This window comes from Molothrus ater, chromosome 1 (genome assembly GCF_012460135.2).
Source record: "Molothrus ater isolate BHLD 08-10-18 breed brown headed cowbird chromosome 1, BPBGC_Mater_1.1, whole genome shotgun sequence".
NCBI lineage: Eukaryota > Metazoa > Chordata > Aves > Passeriformes > Icteridae > Molothrus > Molothrus ater.
The window spans coordinates 118755686-118779135 of NC_050478.2; the positions used below are offsets into that span (position 1 = coordinate 118755686).

The 23450-nt window shown below is 39.9% G+C and overlaps 2 protein-coding genes across 2 annotated transcripts in view; one reads left to right on the forward strand and one right to left on the reverse strand.

The window, feature by feature from the left end:
- Positions 1-9812: 9812 nt before the first annotated feature.
- COPS5 (COP9 signalosome subunit 5) lies at positions 9813-20002 on the reverse strand. The gene is made up of 8 exons (XM_036401768.2): positions 19805-20002; positions 19455-19689; positions 16814-16942; positions 16274-16339; positions 14732-14817; positions 13816-13927; positions 12940-13088; positions 9813-10207 (listed from the first exon to the last, which is right to left on the reverse strand). Exons 1-8 carry the CDS (start codon positions 19960-19962, stop codon positions 10123-10125), a joined length of 1020 nt encoding a protein of 339 aa, XP_036257661.1. The 5' UTR covers positions 19963-20002; the 3' UTR covers positions 9813-10122.
- A 160-nt stretch (positions 20003-20162) lies between these two features.
- CSPP1 (centrosome and spindle pole associated protein 1) overlaps positions 20163-23450 on the forward strand; it is a 63765-nt gene continuing 60477 nt past the window's right edge. Inside the window, 1 exon segment of the mRNA XM_036401757.2 lies at positions 20163-20935. The gene's annotated coding sequence lies outside the window, so the exon portion shown is untranslated.

Here is a 23450-nt window from a genome sequence, read left to right on the forward strand (position 1 = left end):
TCCCCCCTTCTTAAATATGTTATCCTGAGGTGCTACTACCATCAGTGATGGGCCTTGGCCAGTGGTGGGTCTGTCTTGGAGCTGGCTGGCATTGGCACTATTAGACATGAAGAGAATTTCTAGCATCTTCTCACCTAGTATAAAGAAGCCACCCTTGTATCCTACCCCTGTTACCTGTCCTGCCAGGTGGGTCTGTCCTTTGAGGCTATCAAGGCTCAGGCTGCCAGGGACAGCTGCAGAGCCAGGGTAGGGCTGGGAGTGTCTGTGATGGGCTTTGGCCCCATGACATCCTAGGAGATGGGTCACAATAGGTGGTTTTGAGGGCCTGGACCAGAGGTAAGCCCGTGAGGGGAGGCTGGGCTGGGCAAGAGCTGGGACAGAAATGTGGATTCTCCCCCTGCATCAAGAGCCCAAGCCCCTGCCAGCCCAGCCTCATCCCTTCTCCTACCTGCTCCCCGCTCCTTCCCAGACCCACTTGACCCTTTCTCTCCCTCTTCATCCAGGCCATGGCTGCCCGACTGTTCTTTAAAGTGGTGCGGAACATCCTCATCCATCACCCACGGATGGTCAACAGGGAGCTGGATGAGGCCACACGTGAGCGCATGTGGCAGTGTGAGGAAATGCTGAGACAGGAGATGACTCGGCTGCTGCAGGAACTGGAGCAGGATGACATGGCCCAGAGACACCCGCTCCTCACTGCCACGCTGCAGTGGCAGAGCTGGGCTGTGGCCATCGTTGTGCTCTTGGGCCTGTGGTGGTGGCTCCAATATTTGAGAAATCATAGAATTGTAGAATCCTAGAATGGTTTGGTTGTAGGGACCTTAAAGGTCCATTTAATGATCATCTCATTCTAACTCCCCTTCCATGGGCAGGGACACCTTCCAGTAGACCAGATTAATGCCCCATCCAATCTGGCCTTGAACACTTCCAGGGATGAGACATCCATAACTTCTCTGGGCAACCATTAACTACTATTCCAGTACCTCACCACCCTCACAAAGAATTTCTTCCTAATAGCTAATCCAAAGCTACCCTCCTTCAGCTTAAAGCCATTCCCCCTTGTCCTATCACAGCATGCCCTTGTGAAAAGTCCATTTGTGTTCTTCTTGTTGGCCCATTTAGGTAGTGGGAGGGTGCTGTAAGGTCTCCCTGGAGCCTCTCCAGGTTGAATGACCCCAGCTCTCTCAGCCTGACTTCATAGGAGAGGTGCTCCAGCCCTGTAATCAACTTAGTGGCCCTCCTCTGAACACATTCCAACAGCTCCATGCCTTTCTTGTTTAAGGGGCCCCAGACCTGGACATAAGTACTCCAGGTGGGGTCTCACGAGAGTGGAGTAGACAGGAAGAATCGCCTCCCTTGACCTGCTGGCCACACTTATTTTGATGGAGCCCAGGACACAGGTGGGCTTTCTGGGCTGTGAGTGGACACTGCTGAGACATGTCAGACTTCTTGTCCTTTCTCAGCCCAGCCCATACTTGTGCTTGGGATTGCTCTTACCTGGGTGCAGGACCTTGCACCTGGCCTTGTTGAACTTCAGGAAGTTTGCATGGGCCCACCTCTCAAGCCTTTTAAGGTCCCTCTGGGTGGTATTCGTCCTGTCCAGCATGTTACCACACCACACAGCTTGGTGTTGTCAGTAAACTTGCTGAGGGTACACCTGATCCTATAATCCATGTCACCAACAAAGATGTTGAAGTGACTGGTCCCAATACCAATATCTATGACTACGTAAAGTCCATTCAGTCCTAACACTAATAAATGGGATAAAGCCATAAATGTTTCATGAATGTTTGGCTGCTGCATATTCTATTCCTTAGCTAGCACACTATTTTTAGACAAAAAAGTCTACCATAAAACAAGAAGTTTAATATTGATGCTTAAGACTTTGGCTTCTAAATTTGTACTGAGTAAAAATTCATTTTGGATCAACAGATGTTAGGAATTATATTATTCAGACCTCTAAGTGAAAAATGATATAAGTATCTATAAAAATGGAGAATTAGCAGTGTTATAATCCTCGTATGTACACTGTTGCCTGCAGACCTGAAGCCACCATCTCAAACTCCCATCTCATATCAACACAGCATTTTGTTCCTACATCCTAAGAAAGGTGGGGAGGAAAGAATGGGATTTTATATTCTTTTGGCTTGAAATTATTTAAATGCCATTACAGGGGATAGGTTATTTTCTTGTTTTACTTACATGGACGATGTCATTGATCACAATATCTTTTTCCTAAAGCCAAGAACACTTACACATCACCCTGCTTTCCCTATTATCTATGCACAGTACAGTGGTTCTACATTTATTTAGCAACAATACTGAGCCTCTGCAAAGGTTTGCTCTAAGTTCAGAACAGGAGAAAGTCTACATTTCATGTTGCCTTCCTTTTGCAAGATTAATTCACATCCTTAGACTTCCTTTTAGAAAGCTAACAAACCATGTTAGAAGAAAAAAGTCTTTGAAGGAGAAGCATTGCATTCAAAAGAACATACAACATTAACAAGAGACCACAGTTCAATTCTTTGGCTCATTTTCTGTAGCAGCATGGACAAGAGATCTACACATCTTTTTTCCTGTTAGAAGTAAAACCTGGTGCTCTAGGCAGCCAGACAACTTTGTCAAAGGATTTCAGAGATAAATGAACGGCTTTAATGTTTATGAGGAGTAAACAAATACCTTGAAATTATTATAATTAAAAAACCCCAAAACACAACAACAACAAAACATAAGGGAGGAAAGAGAAAGTTCAACTATCTTTAAAGAGACTGCCTTTCAATAGAGCAAGTTCAGTCTGAAGTTAAGATCTGTATTTGTATCATTTGATCCTTCTAGAACTTCAAATAAGGTAAAAGTTTTTATCCTATTAAACCATGATTGCCTGGTTACAACTACTATAACCTCACAAGTTGTTAAGTTTCTCAAGTCTGCTTTGTGCAACCCAACCAGTATGCAGGCTGGGGCAAGCAAAACTCTTAATTTAAAACAAGGAAGTTGAAGCTTTAGAGAGCTGCTTGTATTTATGCAACATACTACTACAGCTAATTTCACACTGAGATGGACAAACCTCTTCAAATCATCTGCACTACACACCTACATGATCAGAACAATTAAGCATCTGGGACTGGAGCACCTTCAGTCACCAAAGACAATGAAGTGGCATCTCAGATCTGCAGCATTAAAATCTGTTGGAGCCTGGAAACAAAGGTGAAGTTATTAGAAAAGTATTTGTTTGTTAGGACAAACATTTTATCTTTTAATGTATCTTGTAGTGTTTACTTTTTCTTTTAATGAACGTTTTATCTTACCTCCAGCAGAGATGACAATGTAGATTTGGGAAATGCAAAATCCTGTTTCCAAAGATGAGTGATAGAAAATAATTCAAAATATCAAGTTTTTACCATAGAGGAAATAACAGTTTGGCAAATTTTGTAATGAAGTTTAACAGTCAAATCAAGAATAGAAAGTAAAAATTATGATATGCTGCTATGATTCAGAAACAGTCCAAAGATATACTGACATCTCAGCATTATTTTGTCAAACATTGTATAGATATCTGAGTACTCACACACTCATTCTTTATTCTTAAATAGTGTAAAATGTTATTTATGTTATTTGTCCCCAGCTGATAATTTACATAAATATTTGTGTTAAATCATTTTTGCTACTCTCAGTTTTACCTAGATGTCCTAAGAATTTTTAAAGTGGAAAAGGAACAATTCCACACAAACTTGGGAAAACGAGGAGCTAGTTTGGAGCTTGTATCACCATATAAAATACATCTTGTTTCAGTTGAAACAGTATCTGCCATTTTCTCTAGTTACATCTTTGTAGAACTCAGGCTGAAAATGCCTCCCTTAGAAACAGATTTAAAATATAAGCTTAATTCTAACCTCAAATGATGTGAATGCAACTTGTCTTCAGCTGGAGAAGAAAGTTCAGATGGTTGTAATTACTAAAGATTGCATGCCATTAGATGCAGGCATATAAATTAATTTCCTTTTATAATAAAGTAATGCCACTGCAGTTGCACATAAGCCCTAAGGTAATCTGGGCTAGAGCAAACAGAAATTCACACAGGAAATGATGGACAAATTTACATAGGAGTTGAATGCATCTTTCAGCTGAAAATGAAGAGTTCTGAACACAATACATTTATAATCCCTCAAAGGGCTTAGCCATTTCCTATCTGTGGTGATCTGAAGAGAAAAACTATGCAAAACAGAGTAAACATTCTTTGGTAACAGCATTATTACAAATTGTTATTAAAGGTGGTAATGTCTGACAAACTAGAGATGTTATGTTAGTGCATAAACCCAGTAATACTTACATTTGCTTTATCATCTACATTTTTAAAAGGCTAATGATCAATCTTTTTATTTCATAGAGGGAAACAGACACTAGCTCTGGCAAAAATGCCTTGCTAAAGTTTATGCACTCCTCATTTTTGAAAGGCCAGGAAGAAAACCCCATTCTCCTGAGATGCAGTCCTGTGACCTATCCACTGGACCATACTACTTCCCAGAATACTGTACTTTTCAGAAAGTCCTCTATGAGGCAATTTTTCATAATTAAAAACAAACCAAACGTCACAGCAAATATTTCATATGCCAGAGGTTTCATCTGAGGGTCAAAATTAACTTTCCTAAATTACATATTTCCTTGTGGATATTATTCTGAGGCTCTGAAAAGTAAAACTACAGCTCATAAAAATACACCCTGAGGAACAAGATACTTCATTAATTCCTTAAAGGTTTAGCATAATTGTTTTTAACTCAAGAAAAATCTTTCAACTAACTGGATACTCTCTGATGTCAGTTCTTCAAGACTTGACACACAAAAAAAGTTCTATGTGCATGCAATTAATCTTATATTTTATCACCCCATATTTTAATAATTTTTAACTCTTAGGGACTTGCACTTTAAAATGATGCTATCTCAGCTGTGTAGTATTTACATTTTTCTGGCTTTTAAATTTTTAAAGTATTTGGTTTTATCATTTTATCTTAACCTAGTTTACGGTATGATATACAAAATACAAAGATTTCAGTAAATACTTTAAATATAATTTTAAATATAATAGTATCATTAAGATTGGAAAGATCATTGCCCTAGCACTGCCAAGTCCACAACTAAACCATGTCCCTAAGTGCCACACATACATGTCTTTTAAATACCTGCAGTGATGGTGACTCAACCACTTCCCTGGGAAGCCAGTTCCAGTGCTTGATGTCTCGCAGTGAAAAATTTTAATGGCAAAATGAGAGTCCAGTTCTGATTTGGAATTTTTGGGGCAAAGCCATAAAAATAGATTAAATAAATAGCATATTTATCAAAGAGAAAGTAACATATCAAGCTTATTTCAAAACACTGACATAAAATAAAAGAAAGTTCCAAAATTTAGCAAAGGGAGAAAATGAGTAAGATGATTAATATTTAATTACATTTACTATATTTTTAACCTTATACACAAAATAGTAACATATCAGCAATTAGCTTTACAGCTTGTATTCTTCAACTTTTCATAATTGATATTAAATAATAACTGGCATTACAGTTCATAATAAATGGAGGACTACTGTAGAAACACTGCATGTACTTGGGGGAATGTACTACGCTGTGCAGGAGTGATCCTGTACCCAGGTTCATGGCAACCTCATACTTTCTAAAGCAAATATGTCTGTCACACTGAAGTTTCATGAAACACTGGACAAATTAGGGTAAAATATCCAAAACCAGCTGCAGTCAAAACTTTATAAAGGCACAAGTGATAGAAATGCAAGAACATTATGCTTCATTTATTAAATATCAAGTTTAGGAGAGCTCATTCTATTTAAGCTGAGCACACGTGCACACACTGCCACCAAAGCAAGGAAAATGAGAGAGTCCCTTGTCAGACAGGGTCTGAACAGGGGTAAAGCAAGTTTTTCAAGGAATACCAAAGATAGATGGTGAACAGAGCTCTTGTAACCAGGTCACAGATGCCTGTTATTCCAGTACTAGAATCAAAGATAATTTATGGAAAGCTCAAGGAATATTTCTTCAGTCCTGGCATGAATGTGAGGTAAGGAACAACTGAAGAACTCGTGACACTTCTCAAAAGCAAAAGCTTAAGGTCAGCCTTTTTATTAGCTTTTTCCGAAGCAAAAATATTCCTTGACTTGAGTGGGGCTGCTTGTTAAGAGTAAAGATTGGAGTTTGTGACAAAACCCAGATACCTGTGGCTAATGGTGCCAGAAAGAGTTTTTGGGACTGAAACATATTCTAAAATTTGTCTTTCTTCAGTGTACTGAGCTTCTTATTTAAAATTCCCCTTTAGTATAAGCCTTGAGAAAGGCTCACTCTTCAGTAGGTATCTAATGTAAGAAATCTAGGCAAACACTGAACATTTACTAACTCCCATTTTCCCTCAGAGTAAGGGCTGAGGTTTTGAAAATCTGTGTGCTTCAGGATACGAATGGGAGCTTCTGGATGCAGCTCATACATATTTAGAAAAAAATTGACCCTAATAAATAGCCTGATCACCTCATTAGCTTTTTACAAGCAAGACAAGGGAATGAGGGAGAACTATTTTGCCTCTCCCTAAAATTTTGGTGCACCCAAATATTGAGTACAGTGCAGGTCTGGGTTCTGCGTGTCAAGGTCAAATTAGGATTTATGATGTATGGAAAGCAAATAAAATTGTCAAGTGGGTAAAGTGGCAGCTTTATAATGACAACATAAAAAAGCTCAGATGTAACAATTTAGAGAGAAGGCTGAGGTGATGATATGATGAAAGCTAATAAACATAAAGGTAACAAACAAAATTGTTCATCACTCCATGCCATGCTAATAGAGCTAGAAATGCTCTAGGAAGCTACTAGATCCATTCAAAACAGGTAAAAAAGTGGCCAGGTTCAGGTGCTCTCCCTAGCAGCATTCCTACAGCTGTCTTTGGAGATGGTCCATCAGCAGGGCATTTCCCACACCCCCTCACCTTCTCTTGCCTATTTTCCTTTTATGTAGGCTGGAGGACAGGACAACAGGGAAACAGAAGCAGAAGCCAGTCTCTCACAGCTGCATTACTCCATGCAGTAAATTTAAAAAATAAAAAAGCAAGAAAAAACATTGTATCTTTTTTCTCGTTCGGTTGCAACAGAAGCCAAGCCATTCAATCTTCAGGCAATAAATTAATTTATTGGAGCTGCCATTCCATTCCTTACCAAACATTTGAAGGGGACTTGAAAGGAGTAGCAGATCTGATAGGACAATGAAGCTATGTAGGATATCTGATAGGATAATCTTTGTCCCAATAATCACAGAATAAATCTGAATGGCTCTGCTTTTAGCCCATTCACAATAAGGCAAACCAATATTCTATCAGGAATTTCAGGGTAGTCCTTTGTATTTGATTGTCACAAATACACACGTATTTCTTTGGATTTTGGTGGTATTAGTATGTATAGATTATTTTAAAATGTAATTTGCACACATGAGAAAGGTGAGCGTACAGGTATGCTTCAAAAAAGAAAAACAGAACAGGATAGGAAGAAGTTCAAATACAATTCAGCATTCTGTAAGTTTAGTATGTTGGCAAATACTGTTAGATGAAGAAGTTATTTGTGTTCATTAAGATTTTTATTTATTGAAATGTAAAAGGCACTCAATAATTTGGAATGCATGCCTGTCTCCAATATCTTACCAAAGAGAACCCATCTGTATGTGCATTAGTACTTACTGCATTACTTCAGCTGTCAGCTACCTGATTATGTGGCACTCATTTGCATAAACTGATTTCTAAATAAAAAGTGGTTGCAAATGGGGAACAACAAATTGATTGATCTGAACAACGTGTACTGTTCTCAAGAATACCCTTATTACTAATATTTTTGAAGTCTCACAACTGCTTGGTAGAATTAAGGCATCTATCCATGAAAGATTCTCCATTGTTCAGGATACACCAGTTTGTAAGTGTAGATGGGGATGACTCCTTTGTGGTAATGATCCTCAACGCATGGAATTCTTTCTGATCTCAGAACTTGGAATAATGCTAACATTAAAAATGGCTGTTCAAAGACAAAGGCCCTGTTCTTCTGATTCCTGAACACTGCAGAAAGGATCCTATGCAGGCAGCAGGTACAGCCCCACTACATGTACAATTTTAAACTGAGTTGTAACACCATATGCTCAGCAAGTAAGAAGACACCTAACTCAATGGACAACTGTTCACATGAGCATCAGCATTCATATTGCTACAGTTTATAAAACAACTTGGTATTTTGAAACCATCTGTGTCTAAAAACATGGTGTGTGAGCCTACATGCAGAAAAATTCAGTTCACTCCTATCACAAACAAGGACATTTTAAATATAGTCATAGACTAATATGAGATGAAACTATTATTTTGTATTTTAGGTAGATACAAGATGTGCAAAACTTTTGGATCATGCAAAGAGAATTCTACAAAGTAGCAACAAGAGATACATATTAGGAATATATCTCTCAAAAGCAGGGTGCTTTGTGTAAACTAAACACACACTGACTGGGATAATGGCTGTGTGCTCAATTTAAAGTCTCAAAGACATGGAAGAAAATTAAGTAAGAAAAGTTCACTGGCCAGGTACACTTGCTTTGTCTTCCTTGAACTTAAAAAGAACTGCAGTGTATTACGTACTGTGCTTGTTTGCACAAAAGTCTACTAGTGCAATATCCAAGAAAATAAATACCTTATTAAAATACCACAGCTTTCTTCTACTGACTCCCCACCACCACTATCATGCTGAAAGAAGAATGAAACTGTTCTCCTACCAAATTGCACATCTGATAATTATCTCAAATTTACAAGCTACGATTAAACATATTTTTCCTATACACTTGGATGCTGCTATTTTAAAACTCTTGATGAAGTTCTGCTTTGGGGTATCTTCATTTCACTGCTGAATTACAAATTTTCATTGTATAACTTGCATCTTAACTTCAAATCCACTGGAATCTCTTTGGATGAAAAGGCCTAAATGAGTAATAGCTATTAAAATTTCCAGACCAAAACAAAAACAAAATCCACATCAAGGCAGAGCTAAGGTTGAAAAGGAGACTCAGTTACTTAAGGTATAAAGCATAATGGCATATTGTATAAAGCATAAATTATCCCAAAAGTAAACATTCCAAAACCCCCAGGAAACTCGGGATTAAAGATGAAAACTTAAAAGGAATCCAAACATCTTGTATTATTGAAATGCAGTATGAAAGCCTCCAAAACAAACTTAGATCAGCCCTGCAGCAGCACCACATTGTAAGCCAGAAATTATGATTAATGCATTTAGTATCTGTGGCCTGAAATTAGCCTAATGCATATTTCAAAGGTAATTTTTCATTTTGTTCCTTTGTATGCAACAAATGACTATGACAAGCAATAGAAGGTGAGTTACAGGAGAAGAATAATGGTATATTAACCATGTTATGAGTTCCACTGCAGAGCTGGTCAATAATTGACTATTTAGAAATATAAAATGTCCATCATGAGTGTGAAGCTGTAAGCAAAACACTGTTGTACCATGCATAAATGTTTCATTACTGTGAAAGAAACCATTTCTGGCTGGAGCAGTAAAGCTCAATCAGGAAAGGCTCCATTAAATTTAATAACTTGTTGAAAGATAAACAAGTGGGATTTCAATTCTTAAAATTAAGCAGATATTAAAATCTGAGAAACAAACTTCTTACATTACACAGGTTACCTATCTAATCTGTGCAGACAGAACTTTTCCACAGAACAATAAGAAAAAGAGTAAGAGAAGATAAACATTTGCCAAAAATATCAAGGCCCAAAACACACATTTAGTTTCAAAATTCTTTTATTGCAGTTGGATAATAGAGATAAATATCTAAGAGCAAAATCCAGTAAGTCACATTTATTTTCCTTTGGAACAATTCTGTGAGCTGGTTTATGATAAAGAACAAAAAGTTGCACTACATTTAGGAACATTTTGTTCTTTAAAACTGGTCAGACAGGTGGGAAATATTAAAGTACTACAAATTAAATGAATAATTTTCCACTTCAGCTTCATTTCCCTAACTGAACAAGTCCAAGCAAAAGAAATGATGGTATTTTCTGCTTTGGAGATACATATCAACTGATAATGCACTTCAAGCTATATTAATTTGATTAAAAAGTTTATCCTTAATAACCTGAGACATCAATCCATGTATAGCTTCTATGGTGGTCTTGCAGCTGAAAAACAAGCATAAATTCAATGTTGGACAAAAACTGAACTGAACTGTCATTTTCCTTGAAGATATCCAGCTGTTTTGGAAGTTCAGGGTGCCCATAACCCCATGAATCTTAAAAACTGTCCAGAAAGGAACAGTCACATACAGCAATTTAGCTATTGTTGCCAATACCTTTTTGTTACTTAAAAAGCAAACTAACTGTACACACAAAACCACAGAAATAACAGAAAGCTTTGTCTTGCAATTTATGACACCTTACATTAACAATAGCAAGTAGGCTCTATGGTCATCTGAACAAAGAAAAAAAATCCTTAGGGGAATGGAACTATCAGGTGATATCAATACCTGCAGGCTCTCACTGCTCTCTACCTTTATCTCCTTTGCCCAAGCCCAGGACAGTAATGTACAGTAACCATGGTTCTTCTGAGAAACTTTACATGGAACATTAAAGAAAAGTTTATAAAACAAATCAGTTATTGGTCAAAATGTGTAATGTGAAAAGCAAAACCTTCAAAGAGCTGAAAGGATTCCTATTGATGCAAGTTTTCCCCAATGTCTGCCATAGGGCAATGTAGTGTCAAACTAACAAATAAAACCAGACTGTAGAAATGCAAAAGATGAATCAGGACTGAAAGCATGGAGAATTAGGGACAAATTACAGTTATACAGATAAAGGAATCCTAGGGAAAGCAAGCTTGGAGCACAACTTGGCTAATGTATGTGTTCCCTTAGAAAATGGCTTAGAGATGTGCATGAACGGTAACAGAACTTATCATACAGTCCAGTGCAAGCACCTTGATGATAATGCTTTACAGCACTGTTTTCCCTAAGCAGGTATGTCTAACAATCCTTTAGTGATCTTTGCAGCCTTATTTCTTCAGAGTAATTTAGGGTGACACCAAATTAATTGTCCTGTGTCTGCATAGGCCTTCTACTGACTTTTCTGTTAGGAAAGATCACTAATTGAAGAAAAGCATGCATCTCTAAAAGTGTTACGTTCAGTTTCGGGAACTACGGTAGCTTTTGTTGCACAGGAAAGCAGAATTTTTGACAAAAACAATTCCTTCCAATCCCTTACAGTTTATAAACTAACTACTGATGAAGACTAAATAAAAACAGGAAAGAAAAATGGTTAGAACTGCTGCAACAAATAAGTAGTATGATCTGAGTAGTATGATCAGAGAAAGAGCTATTTCTTAGAATGACAGTAAACATGTGAGAGCAAGGGGAAAATAAAATGCAGTCAGTTTTATGTGACTCCAGACAGTAATGCAAACTTATCAGCAACTCCCTCCTCCTCATGTCTTTAAAGCATTGCTATTCTGTTTCCCTACAGGAACTGGGAGGTATCACTTAACCTGGCTGCTGTGAGCTAGCAACAGCATTAACTCCACTGCAAATGTATTCTGCAATTAATATAAAAATGGAATCAGTGTTAATTTTTATAAAGTCAACCCCCCTCCAACTTGATCATGTTTGTTAGGAAACTTGTAAAAGCTGTTAACTTTCCAGAAAAATAAACAAATGTGTGTCAGGGGGAGAGAATAACAGGAAACTGTTCTGTTAGCAAGATAAAGTGATGGGGAAGAGGGACAGAAATCCTCAAAGTCTGAAAACATGCAAATGCAAACATCCCAGATTTTGTTCAATTTTTGCACTCTTTTCCAAGGGATTCTACAGAATTCTTTCCTTATTCAATGTAATGACTACATCTCACTCAGAATACTCCTAAGATGCATGCGAGTTCTGCCTTCTCCATAGATGGACCTGAGTTTGTACCACTGTATAAAGTACAGTATTTCTTGGTTTTCAAAGTCTGAAATTTTCCAAATACAATGTACTTGAACAACCCAGCTGTTGGATACAATTAACCTCTGTTAAAAGATTTTACTTGGAAAAATGGTGACTCTAACATGATATAGTTTAAGCACACATATAATTCTTAAGACTATTGGGAAAGAGATGTGAGTATTACTGAGAAGCAACTTGTGTACTTCAAAGCTCAAAATAAGCAGAGCTGATCACCAATAAACATAAGGAAAACTGAGGGAAAATACTGCAACTTCTTTGAAATAATGTTGTACACCTAGTGATAAGAAGTTTATTAACTTACAACAGCAAGTATTTGCTGTCAGGCAGGGTAGCTAAATATAAAGGCCACAATATCTGTAAGGTACTTCTTAAAAAAAAAAACCAAACAGCAAAAAGCCAAGCTTTTCTTATTTCTTAAAAAAGGTACATTAATGAAGAAATAGGAAAAAAAGAGTTCATATTTTTACATTAGTAAAAGTATTAGACAAGTGTAAACTAAACTTACTGGACTGTTAACAGAAGTTCTTAAAATCATGTTCCATACCATAATTTCACTTACTGTGAGTTTCAACCTGATTGACCATAAAAATGTGCTAATTTCTAGCAAAGTTACAATTTTGCATTAGAGAGAAAACATTTTTCTGTTTGCCAGATACAGATGGAATTTTACAACTTTTTTGTTTAATAAACTGGAGTTAAATTTATTCCAAACCCCATAAAATTAAAAATTCGTTGTAGTTTTAATAGAGGCAAGATTTTCTTTACCTTTCAAAAACAACTAGTGACTTCTGGAGTCTTTCATTTCTATCTATAACGTAATTCTTATCTCTAAATCTTCTCAGGTTACAATTGCAGGCATGAGAAAAGTTTAAAACCAAATAATACTTTTTACACAAAGAACACATGGATGTGTTATCTTACCTGTCTCTTGTTGCTTTTGCAAGTTTGTCTTCTGACTTTTTGTCATGAGTCTCTAAACCCAGCATGAAACTGCCCCTTCCAAGCTGAGCTTCTGACTGTTCTAATTTTTCAGACAAATCAAAGACTTGGCCAGTGGTATAGTCAGCATTCTTAGGAGAAAGAAAGTAATCAATATTTTGAATTTAGGCTATAAATTCAAGCATTTGTACACAAAATAAACCACATCTGTGAAACGTTTTTAAAAGTGTAGTGCTGCATGTTTGAATCTATATCTGCAATTGAAGTGATATAGAACATGAGTGGTGGTTAAGAGAACAGAAGCTGAACATCTGACAAATGCTCAATCCCTAAAGCCTGAATTGGGTTCTTTTTATTACTTTCAACCCATGCCCCAAGTTAAGTAGGAGTAAGTAAAACTCAGTTGGTTTTGACCAAGAGAAAAAAAAATTGGCTTCTGCAGAGGAAAGGTTTTGATGCTCAGCTGTTACACTGAAGGTTTACCTGCACCGTTTCTGTTGTAACCTAGTTTTAACAGTTCCATTGTTTATTTTCTCTTAAATTTTTACTTATTAAACACTGTTATTCATTGCAGTGCTCTATAGATAGAAGGTTAAAAAGTATTTAAGACAAAATCTGAATATATAGAGAGAACTCAGTAAAATTAAACATGTTTAATTTAATTTAACTTCTACTTTTACAGAGCAGATATGAGGAACATTTCAGTATTTATGATTAGGAAAACCTTCCCTTCTTGTTTTACTGGACAGATTCTTAATGTGGGGTCTATGTCTATCAGTGTTCTATTAAGCATTTTACAGCAGAGGGCCTGGCTTTCAGGCTCATGAATGAATCAATGCACTCAACTGTGGTACTTACAGTGAGCAGACTAGAAGAACTGAGAGTGTTCACCCAGTACTTGTTCCACAACAGCTCAAGCAATTTACGATCCAAAGATGATTTAAAGTATGAGACTTCTAAAGCATAATACCTTTAAAAACAAACATGCAAACAAAATAAGTGTCCATCTAAGTATGTCTTGCTTGACTGTCACATCCAAAGTACATGCAACTCAAGAAATCCTTATCAATGGCAAATATCTTCAAAAATTCAAAGCACTTAGGGTTCATGCCAGTTCCAATTCTCTGTATAAGTAATTCATATATAGATTTAATACACAATCCCCACACAAACTGCTGTGTTCTGTTAAATGAGATTGCCAGAATTTTTAAAATGATTCTCTTAACAACATATTCCATGCCTGGGTTCTTCAATACTGTAGTAACTTACAGATGATTGTAGCTTTGCATGTATCACTTCTAACTTCTTGAGGAATGCCTGGTAGCAGTAAATGTTACAAACAGGCAAACAATCCTGCATCCTACCACACCTATTTTGAAAGCCAGGCTTTAGTGGTGTTATAAATTAACACTCCCAGTAATGCAAGAAAAGGATCTGCACAGCACTTGCCCCTTCTGAGAAGAGCAGTGGGATCACAGCCTCCCCAGTCCTGCTGATCAATCGACATCTGACCCGACAAGGCATCACTACTTAAGTGCTCAGAAATCAGCTGCTAAAGCTTTTAGCCAGGTTCATCTTTGTTCTGCAGGGTTCTCCCTTAAACGTCTCCCGATAAATGCCACTAACCCCATTTTCACAAAACCAAGAGTGCTAAAGCAACGGTGAACTTCAAGATTTGAAACACTACAAGAAATTTACTTTGTCAAATTGAATCACTAACCTAAACACAAACACACACACACACAAAAAAGTTACTAGTTTTTTTGTTACTTACTGTTTACAGTGCACACCAAAGTCTTCTATTTTATTGAGTGGAATAGTCTGGTATTCAGAGGGACCTTCATCTGGAGGTTTATAGCCCTAAAAATTTAACAAATGGCAAAAATGACACAGTAATTCTGAGGCTTTTCAAAATGCCTAAACTTTACAAAAAACTTTCTAGTTGATGCAATTCTAGTTGTTTTTAGTTGTTTTTTTTTTTGTTTTTTTTTTTTTTTTTGTCTAGAGAAAATGACATTTCCCTTGGTAGTCTGAAATTTGGAATTTTCCTGGATCTCAGGTTTACATTTGGCTTTACTAGGTGTTCTGGTCATTACATTTGTAGGTTTATCAAAAGCAAACTATGGTCATAGTTGAGTTTTTTCAAATGAGTAACAAGGCAAGCTATGATTAGATAATTTCTTAGATCAAAGAAAGGGCAAACTTCTTCTTAGACAGTATTTCTCTACCTGTTCTTGGAAATTTTGAGGGAAGATTTGAGAAGAGGGAACAAACATCCATGGATATGCCTCAGAGATACCTAAAACTTTCAGTTGCTTGTTTAGCCAAGATGGTGCCATTCACAGCTACCGACTAAGCAAGAACTGCCTGCAGTCCACTGTGAGAACTCCATAAAAATATGCTTCTCATCTGCATTTTCCAGATGTGATTTGGTTTTCAGGTACAGGATTCTTCTCCCTGTTCAAAATTCTCTAAGTATTTATGAAGAGATTTTGCCCCCAGAAGTGAATATTCTCCTGAATCACAAACTGTTTTAATATATCTTATGTTTTTGTCAACACAAAAATAATGCCTGGACCTCTCACAATCATTTTTGTTAATTACAAAATTTAATTTTTATTAAGCAATTAATTTTGGTAATTGTTTTATTGGATGCCTGTCTGAAGTTCTTGATGAGTCACTCACAACTGGGTATTTAAAAGATATACCTGAACTTCACTGGGCTGAAATTAAATAGCACAGCCAGAAGTATACATGAGAGGATTCCTTTGGAGACCTAGATCTCCAATACTGATGTGATTTCTTAGTTTTAAGCCTAACTCACACTGTTTAATTAATTTTTTTGTACATCAGTTTGTGAAGATTCATAATATTTATTTGAAAAAGTTAAGTAGATAGTTTTGAACCTTCCTTTTCTAAAATGAAAAGCAAATAACAACATATTAAACATGTGATTAATATTTGGTTTTAGGTCTAAAAATAAACAGAGAACACCTAACATAAAACAATTCTGATGAATGCTACCTACAACCATATCCATTAAAAACAGCTATATGGAGCTACATAATTCTGGGACAGCTCCACAATCTGGACAGTGTAATTGATTTAACACTGCCAAAACTCTATGAAAACCAAACTAAAAGTCAACCTTTATAAATGTAATCCAATATCCAAAGGCATGCAGAAACAAGTGTATGGGCACATTTTCCTTCGGAATGAACATTCAGTACGGGACAGCAGACCAAACTCAGACAATCATTTAAAGACAGTTCAGTGTTCACACACTAGATAATTCTGGGTAATTTTAGCTATTTACCTTAGGATATGTCCTAAAAGCTCCAAGATTGACTTTTCCTGCAGATATTGTTCTTGTTGGATCAATCTGTAGAAATACAAGTAATACTCATTACATACATTTTATTATTTATTACAGGCTTAAATTAAGTTTATAGTAATTTTATTTCAGAAAAGTAATTCATGCAAATTGTGTTAGTTCTGTCATAAACAGTACTTTTTCTGTTGGTATAAGACTCTCTAAAAAGATGGGAGTATCAGTAACCTTCAGTGAATTATTTTTTAAACTAATTTTCCATTATTTCCTAAGGAAATAATGCTTAAGAATGATACCATAACTGAAACAATGCAGTGAACATGGTCTAGCCAAGCAACACGACTGGTTTGCCCAGTATGTGGCCAGCAAAGCAGAAGGAGTGGCACCAGTTTAAAGCGTGGATCTAACTCCATCATACAAATTACACACTGATAAAATGCTAAGAGACAGAAATCCAAAAATCCAAAAATTATTCCCCTCAACGTGATTTGCTGTGCAGGGTTCTCACCACCAGCCAGTACTTACAACCACTGCTACGAAGGGTTCCTGAAATTGCTGGTTAAGCATCTGGGTACTGACGTCGATGCCCGAGAGCCAGCAGCCGTAGCCGGGGTGACTGTGGTACCAGCCGATGGCGTTTTCCAGGCGTCCCACCTAAGAAAGAGCAGGGAAGGAACAGCCCCGGCGTTCAGCTCCGTTCCCAAAGCACCGGCTGCCCTCCAGCGGCACTTCCCGCACGCTGCAAGGCGCGCCAGGATAAACGGGAACTTCCATGCATGATGAAATATTCCCTAGAAACCATACGAGCAGCACTGGCATTCTCTGCTGCGGCTGCTGCCATGGCACAGAGGCCTTCAAGGAGCCTGGAGCTCCTTCTTCACTGACAGCTGGAGTACAGAAGAGGTTCCACACAGCTGGATGGTGAGCAGCAGCTGCTCAGCAGGGCTGAGAAATTTCTTAGTGATATGACACAAGTATATCTAACCTCATATAATGTAGGGACCATCAGCACAGAATTAATTATTTAGTAGGGTAACATATCTCACAGGCATATACTATTAGATTAGTGGTAGGTTTAAAAAATAACTTCAAAGGCATGCTTTCAAACACCAGAAGTGACAGAAATTATTGCCTGGAGACAGGTTTAAAAGCCAAAAGATGAATTTTGGACAACTTTTTCCCAGATAAAACCTCAAAATAGGAGTTTCCAAATAATACACCTGGCAATCTCTAAAAATGCTGGAAGAGAAAGGAGCAAAGCCAAAAAACCCCAGGAGAATAAACATCCAATGAACTGAATTTTTGTAATCCTCTCTAAGGAATTGTTTACTGGCTGCTCCAGTAACGATGAGACAGAACACCACAAACTGCCTACTTTATTTTTTAACTGGTGAAGAATATTTATATTTTCTTTGCAACTCCCATGACAGAGACCAACAAAACACTAAAGAACGTGTGTTATTTTTCAAAGCCAAATGATACATTTGAACTGCATTAAGACCAGCTCCTGTCCATGGAGAATCAAGTAACTGGAATGGCAGCATCTATAAAGCACTTCTATAGGGAGATATATTAACTAGCACCTAATGGTAGAAAGAGCTGTTCCAGGAACAAGTGCTTGCCAAAATCAAATATGAAATAGCCAGCCCAAAAACTCTGCCAGAGCACCAGGAAAGCTGAGTTATTTTATTTGCACATAAGTTCATTTTCAAAATCATCAAACCAACTACAGACAAAACCGAACAACATAAACAATGGGAAAATAAACATTTCCTGTCACATAAGAACTCCTACAGAAACCTGGACTGTTTTAAACATAAGACAAACTGTTTACAATTTTATGCTACATATTTACCACTTTGAAATTTGGTATTTCTACCTAAGAATGGGATTCTATGAATATATCTGTATTTAAAGATAGCATGACTGTATCTTTAGGCAAAGACATCTCTTCAAGTTACCTACTTTTTGCAACAAGAGTATTAGCATCACAACATTGTTTTCAGAGGAAACAAACGAGATTAAATGAATTATTTCTGCATTTTCTCACAGGGATGAATTATTTAAAAAAGCCCCAGAACATAAATATTTCTGCATTATGTTTACTCTTTCTAATGTTATGATTCAGCCTAATGCACATCCATTTCAATATCTTCAACTCCATGTAAGGCTATGAATGTAAGTCCAACTCTCCAAAAGAACCCAAATACTCCTCTGTTATATCCACTTAGTATCTAAGGGGCTTCTAATTTTAGCTGGTTTAAAAATCAGTGGGTCAACTGGGTATCAAAACTGTTTGAGCCTGGAGATTTAAAGTTATTTCAACTCTTATTTCTAGTATAGAATTGTCCTGTATTTGAAGAGGCACATCAGCAAATGCCCTGATGTGCTGTGCTGGTTTCCACATCAGAGCCAAGCTGTATTTCTGTTATCCCTCTGCACATGAGAACTTCACTGTATAGTCAGCTTTAATATGAGGTGGATCTCTGAATAGTAAGTGACAAAGATGGGAAACAGACAAGTCAGTCTGTTAATCTAAATTTCCAAAAATAAATATGAATAATTAAGTTCAACTGAAACTGATTTATTCCTTCACTGGCATTTTCTTCACAAATATGTCTTTTTTAATGGAAAAGAGCAGCATGCTGGACACTAAGACCTCAGAAGAAGGTAAGAATAAATGTCATAATTCTGATCTACAAATACTAAGTATGTCCAATGCACACATAGATTTAATTTTGCATACTGTTTTTAGAAAGAAGTATCAGTTATTTTAGAGAAACACTCTCTCACACAGCCAGCAGCCTCAGCCATAAAAACACTTCCTCAGCAATGAAAAGAACTTACAAAGGAAAGGAGAATACACTACTTTTCATAGAATCATTGAGGTTGGAAAAGACCTCCAAGATCATTGTGTCCAGCCTTTGATTACCTACAGTAAGTAAGTCGGGGAAATCTGTATGTGACAATGTTTACAGGCCCTTGCGTTCCGTGCTGCTGACATAGTTCTTACTCTCATGTTTGAGGAGAGACAGGACAATGGGCCAAGCACTTCATCACTGGGGGAGGGAGGAAGTCTGCAACCCCCCAGGGATGTTCCTGTAGCTCACCAGACGCACAGGATCTCCACGGGGAGGGTCAGACACCGCCTGCCAGCTCTCCTTACCTGCTTGGCGTTCTCGATGTAGGCAGCCATGTACTCGTAGGCGGCGGCCTGCGCGTTGACGCGGGTCTCGGTGCCCTCCACGGGCAGGGCGAAGCTGTCCATGATGATCATGGTCTCCCCGTCCACCTTGCCCAGCATGAGCCCCATCACCTCCAGATTGCCGCCGGACCTGGCGTGCATCACCATCTTCAGCAGCGCCAGCGCAGAGATCTTGCAGTACTTGAAGTAATGGTGGCTGCAGCAGCGCAGAGGCCGCGGAAGGGAAGGGAAGGGAAGGCAGAGCCCTCAGATCAGGCCGGTGCTCCCCGCCCAAACCGCCCGCCCGCCCGCTCCGCTCCGCTCCCACTCACTCCTTGGTCCAGGGCTTGGCCGCCAGGATCTCCTGCTGCTGCTTGCGGTCGTACTTGTAGATCTCGTCGATGCTCTGCGCCTCCTGCATGTTGTTCGCCAGCTCCCAGGTCTTCTGCGCCATCCCGCTCCCGGAGGCGCCGCTCCCCGCCGCCGCCATCGCCCCGCTCCGGGCCCCGGCCCCAGCCCCTCTCCCGGCCCCGCTCCGCCGCACCGGGCCGCCGGCGGAACCAAGCGCGGCGCGGGGGGACGGACGGACGGACGGACAGACAGTGGTACGGTCCGCGCAGGCCCGGCGCGGGCGGCGCTGCGCCCCCAGCGGCCGCGCTCGGCTCTGCACGCGGCTGGGCCCGACCCGCTCGACCCGTGAAGCGGCGCCGCAGAATCCCGACCCCGGCCGGGCCCAGGCCTTTCTCACTGTTTATCCATTTGTTTATTGACTTATGCTTTTTAAATTACTGTGACCAGTTCGGAGATACTCAGTACGAGAGAGACACGGAACATCTGGAGCGGGTCCAGCGGAGAGCAACAAAGATGTTTAAAGGACGGGAGCATCACTTTCGCGAAGGAAAGGCTGAGGAAGCTGGGCCTGTTCAGCCTCGAGAAAGAGACGACTGAGAGGGGGTCTTATCAATGTATATAAGTATCTAAAGTGGGAGGCGTCAAGAGGATGGAGCCAGACTCTGCTGGGAGGTGCCAAGCAATAGGACAAGAGGCAAGAAAACTGATGCACAGGAAATTCCCCCCGAAGATGAGGAAGAACTGCTTTCCTGTGCAGGTGACCGACCACTGGAACAGATTGCCCAGAAAGGTTGTGGAGTCTCCCTCCCTGGAGAGGGAGCCGTCTGGATGCCATCCTGTGCCGTGTGCGCTAGGGTAACCCTGACTGAGCAGGGAGGTTTGACCGGGTGACCCTCTGTGGTCCTTTCGAACCTGCCCTACTCCGGGATGCTGGGAGGCCCGCCCGCCGTCCCGTCGCCTCCCCTCCCGCTGCCTTTCCCCGCCCGGGAGGAGGCGGCAGCCGGGTCGCGCCGCCCTCCGGGGCAGCGGGGGGCGCTGCGCGGCGCCGCCCGCCGGGTTCCGGGGCGGCAGTAACGCGCGGGGCGCCGGCGGAGCCGCGGCTGCCTGTACCGGTGAGCGGGCGGCGGGGGCGGCGCGGCGCTCGGGGACCCTCCTCGCAGCCCCGCCGGGCGGTTCCATCGCCCGCATCGCTCACAGCCCGGAGCGGGCGGCGGCGGGAGCGAGGGGGGTTCGCTGGGCAGCGGGACGGGCTCCGGAGCGGGACGGGGCGGGGGCGCGCCCGGGGCGTACCGCCGGGTCTGGGGGGTCCCCGCGGGGGCGGCGGGGCTCGGCTCGGCTGAGCTGGGCTCGGCTGGGCTGGTCCCGGCCCTCCGGTGGGGCCGCTTGTTGTGCGGCCGTTGCCTGACAACGGCGCCGCGATCCGGAAAGGGGCCGAGCCCCGAGTGCCGCATCCCCGCCCCGCAGCTGCTCCCTGGGGCGGCGGGGCCTCCGCGAGTGCCCCAGAGCTGCTGCCCCGGAGGGAAGGAGGGAGAGAGGCGAGCGCTGCAGGCCGGGGGAGAGGCGCTTCCCCGAGCTGTGGCTCTTGGAAAAATAAACCTGATCTCCTGGGTCTGAAAGTTTTTCGAAATTAGTGTCTTTTCGGATGAAACTACGTGCTCTGAAAAATAGATAAGGCCTGTAGTGGAGGGAAAAGTAACTCGCGAAACTTGTTGCTTGGTTGTTCAGAGCATAGATTGCCTCCTCAGTTGCCAAAAAGTCGCGTTGCATTAGTCAAGAGTTTATTATTTGTGAATGGCCAAACCCTGGAATCTGTGCTTTTTCAGCAATGAATTTGAAAGAAAAGTACTTATTCTAAGTGCCATTCACAAGGGTACAGAAACAGTCAGTACTGATTCCTTAGGAAGTTTGAGTTAAACTTTAAGCAATGTTTCTTAATGACACAATTAGTAGCCGTGTAACTTGTAAGTACAATTACCAAACGTGGCATCCGGTTGCTCTTTCAAGGCATTTACCTCCTTGCCGGCCGTGCTGCAGTTCACGTGGATAGGAATTGCCATTTTGCCGGTGCTCCTGGTGATATTTCAATATTATGGTGGCTTAGAAGAGACGAAATCTGCTTGTAGATGCTGATTTTAAATTTTGTGCGTTTCTCTGAACAATTAGGAGGGGAAGGGAAAGATTAGAATGGAATACAGTAACCATCGCTTCAGGTGATAAAGTAGCTACACAATACGTAGGTAAATAAAGTACATACAATACATATGCACATAGATGTTTTGGATACCTTGAATAGAGAGACATACATTGTTAACTCTCTTTGGGCATAGATCCAATGAAAATCTCGTGTTCAAACTTGACTTATTGTTCTTGAATATCTGCATGCTTTCTATTGCTTGGTATGCTTGCTTAAGTTGAAGTCTACCCAGGTGACTCTAATTACTTAGAGTTGCTTTTGTGAAAACTGAATAAGGAGAAGAGGCTATGAAAGTCAAAAATCTTCTTGAAAGAAAAAAATATGTAAAAATATTTTATGGGACATTTTCAGACAGTACTTGAATATATAGCAGCAATATGTTTAATGGAATTTCACTTTGAATTATGCATTGTTTTGGGAATGCAAATTATCCAAGATTTAAAGTTGCAAGAGCTAAAGAAAGGCTGATAGATACGTGCTATCAAACATTTTTTTAGAAATATCATTTACAAAATACTCTGTTTTCCAAAAAGCTAGAAAAATATGTTTACACCTTGTAATTTTGAGGGCATATTCTGACTTTCCCTTTGCATCTGTACATGCCCATGGAGCAATATCTCCCAGTTTGGTTTTGAATCTGCTACTTTTACTAGTAATTGCAAGGATCCAGAAATGCGCAAAAAGAATTCAAAGACATTGCTAAACTGAAACTAAATGATGTGTTCTGAAATGGTGTTGTGGTGTCAGTCTGTGCCTCAGTGTGCTTGTGCAGCCATGGGAAGTTAGCGTGAAGTTGACAGTTCCCTGTGAGTTTGGTGCTGTCACCTCCAGGACAGTTCACTGCACGCCTGGGGGCTGTGGTAGCCCTCATCTCAGATAGAAATGTGTTCTTTATTTTTATTGTGATTAGTCATGATCTCTTCACATGGTACAGTAGATGATAGAATTGACTAATAGTCAGTAGCATATTTGCTTACATGCTGGTATATTTTTGGAACTTAACAGTGTATGCTTCACATTGAAGTTGTCACTCTTTTGCTTAGAATAACCAAGAAATTTTTCTTTTTTGGTATAATATATTCTTTTTGCTTGTCTCATAAAGTTTGCACTCATGCATATTTTAAGAAGATCAAGTCAAGTAGAAGGATGTTAAGACATAAAATGTCTAGATATTTCCAAGAAGGATTTGGCTACACTTCCAGGCAACTGTGCTGTGTTAAAGGTATGCTGAATCAACAGTGCTGTAGCATTAGTCAGCTCAGTGTTCTCCAAGGCCTGGAGTTGCCAGCTTTCTTCACACCAATTGAATTTTCTGTGTAGTTCAAATGTAACTGTTTTGTCTTTGGTTTTTAATTTATTATGTTGCCCTTTTGGGCAATATCATAGGAGTGCAGAATGCAGGAATATTAATTGTGTTCCTCATGCTAGTTAGA